At 38.8% G+C, this 1,688-nt stretch overlaps 1 protein-coding gene across 2 annotated transcripts in view; it reads left to right on the top strand.

The window, feature by feature from the left end:
• The window catches only part of LOC118339997 (cytochrome P450 20A1), a gene marked incomplete in the record, with an annotated part of 15,009 nt that overhangs the window by 12,782 nt on the left and 539 nt on the right, over window positions 1-1,688 (top strand). For both annotated transcript variants that reach the window (XM_035677838.1, XM_035677837.1), the window contains 3 exon segments: window positions 66-130; window positions 1,136-1,225; window positions 1,495-1,688. In XM_035677838.1, the coding sequence (XP_035533731.1) occupies window positions 66-130; window positions 1,136-1,225; window positions 1,495-1,645 (306 nt within the window).

The following is a 1,688-nucleotide window of genomic DNA, read 5'->3' as shown; positions in this document are numbered from 1 at the left end:
ATATATATAGAGATATAGATATATTCCAAAAGCATTGTTTAAATTGTGTTCTTGCTATATTTCAGACTTTGGTCATCTACGCTTTGGGAGTGGTCCTGCAAGATTCTGACACCTGGAGCACCCCATACAGGTCCGCTTTACATTTACATGTTACATGTTCATCAATTCATTTCAAGGCGGTATCTAGACTACAAGGTTGCCGGTTCAAATCCTGAAATCAGTTTGTCCATTACTTTGGTCCTGACTGAACTATGGATGGACATTTTTTTTTACAGACATTCATGCTACTTAGATTATGTAACCTCAAAACTTGGGTGATCTCTGACTCCTTCTTTACCGCCATCATCAGGACCCAACACTAATAGCATTTCCATGTGCATCTACTGTACATTGTGTTTTACACATAAGCAAATGTTGGCATAAAGAGTTGAGCAAACCTCTGTCAACTTTCTCCTTTCCTGTATGCTATGCTATATGCTATGTGCTAGACTTGTCTATATAGAAAAGACAACCAAATTTGAAGATGTCTAAAACATGTGACATATATTGAGTCACATCCTTAACTAATTTTAGCAAAATATCTGCTAAATAAAGACTGATGTAAATAAATAAATATTAGCTAGTGTTTCTGTGAAACTCTCAAGAGGGAAAAGAAGGTAACAAGATGGCTCACTCGTTAGCTACTTCCATCATCTGCTCCGGGAAAAATGTGTTTTAATTCAGAAAGGTATCGATTAAGAGTTCAAAACAAGTTCTTCTTGATGCAGTCTTTAGAGGTATATAGTATGGTGACTTATATGTACCTCATATCTACAAGCACAGTTCGGGTTGGGGTTAGCAAAAGTGGCACCAAAGGTTTAAGAATAAATAAAATAATGAATCGGAACGCATGTTTTTTTCCCAGAGCTGACGATGAAAGGAGCTAAAGAGGGAGCCACCTTGTTTCATTCTCATCTCTGTTGAGAGCATGTTGAGGGTAGAGTGGCTAAAATGAAACTTTTTTCAACACAAAATAACTCCAGGAACGCATTGAGTTAATAGTTACAATAGTGTGACAACAACACAGGGTGGAGTTGTAATTTCAGGTTTAGATTTGTCCACTTTCTGACATGATGATTACTGTGACGTCCCTCAGGTTTGACCCGGATCGATTTGAGGAGGAATCAGTCAGGAAGAGCTTCTGTCTGCTTGGATTCTCAGGGAATCAAACATGCCCAGAGCTCAGGTAAAGACTAACATTAAAACACAAAAACTCTGAAGTGAATGTAATCCAATCAACAGCTAATGATACTGGGAAATATATTAGACCTGTAGACACACAGTGCGGCCTTTATCTCCAAACAGTTTGTAGAAAGAAAGATAGACATTTCAAGTGTTCTTGGGGATATAAAAAGAAGCTAATTTGCCTTTGCATGTTCTATTTTGGGGAGTTGCAATAATCCTGCATATGTCAATGAAATTTTCATGATTGATTATATTTGTTTTCTCCAACAGGTTCGCCTACACTGTAGCTACTGTCCTGCTCAGCACATTGGTGCGGCAGCTGAAACTTCACCAGTTGAAGGGACAGGTCAAGGAGGTCCGATCTGAGCTGGTATCCACACCTAAGGACGAAACCTGGATCACCGTCAGCAGAAGGAGCTAGAATTAGTCTTTAAAAAAAAACCCTGAAGGCAGAAGAGCTGAAG

Source organism: Morone saxatilis, unplaced genomic scaffold (assembly GCF_004916995.1).
Source record: "Morone saxatilis isolate NCDOM2014 unplaced genomic scaffold, NCSU_SB_2.0 Contig6, whole genome shotgun sequence".
Classification (NCBI taxonomy): Eukaryota; Metazoa; Chordata; class Actinopteri; family Moronidae; genus Morone; species Morone saxatilis.
The sequence above is the reverse complement of the archived record's forward strand: the minus strand, read 5'-3'. Positions and strand labels throughout refer to the sequence as shown.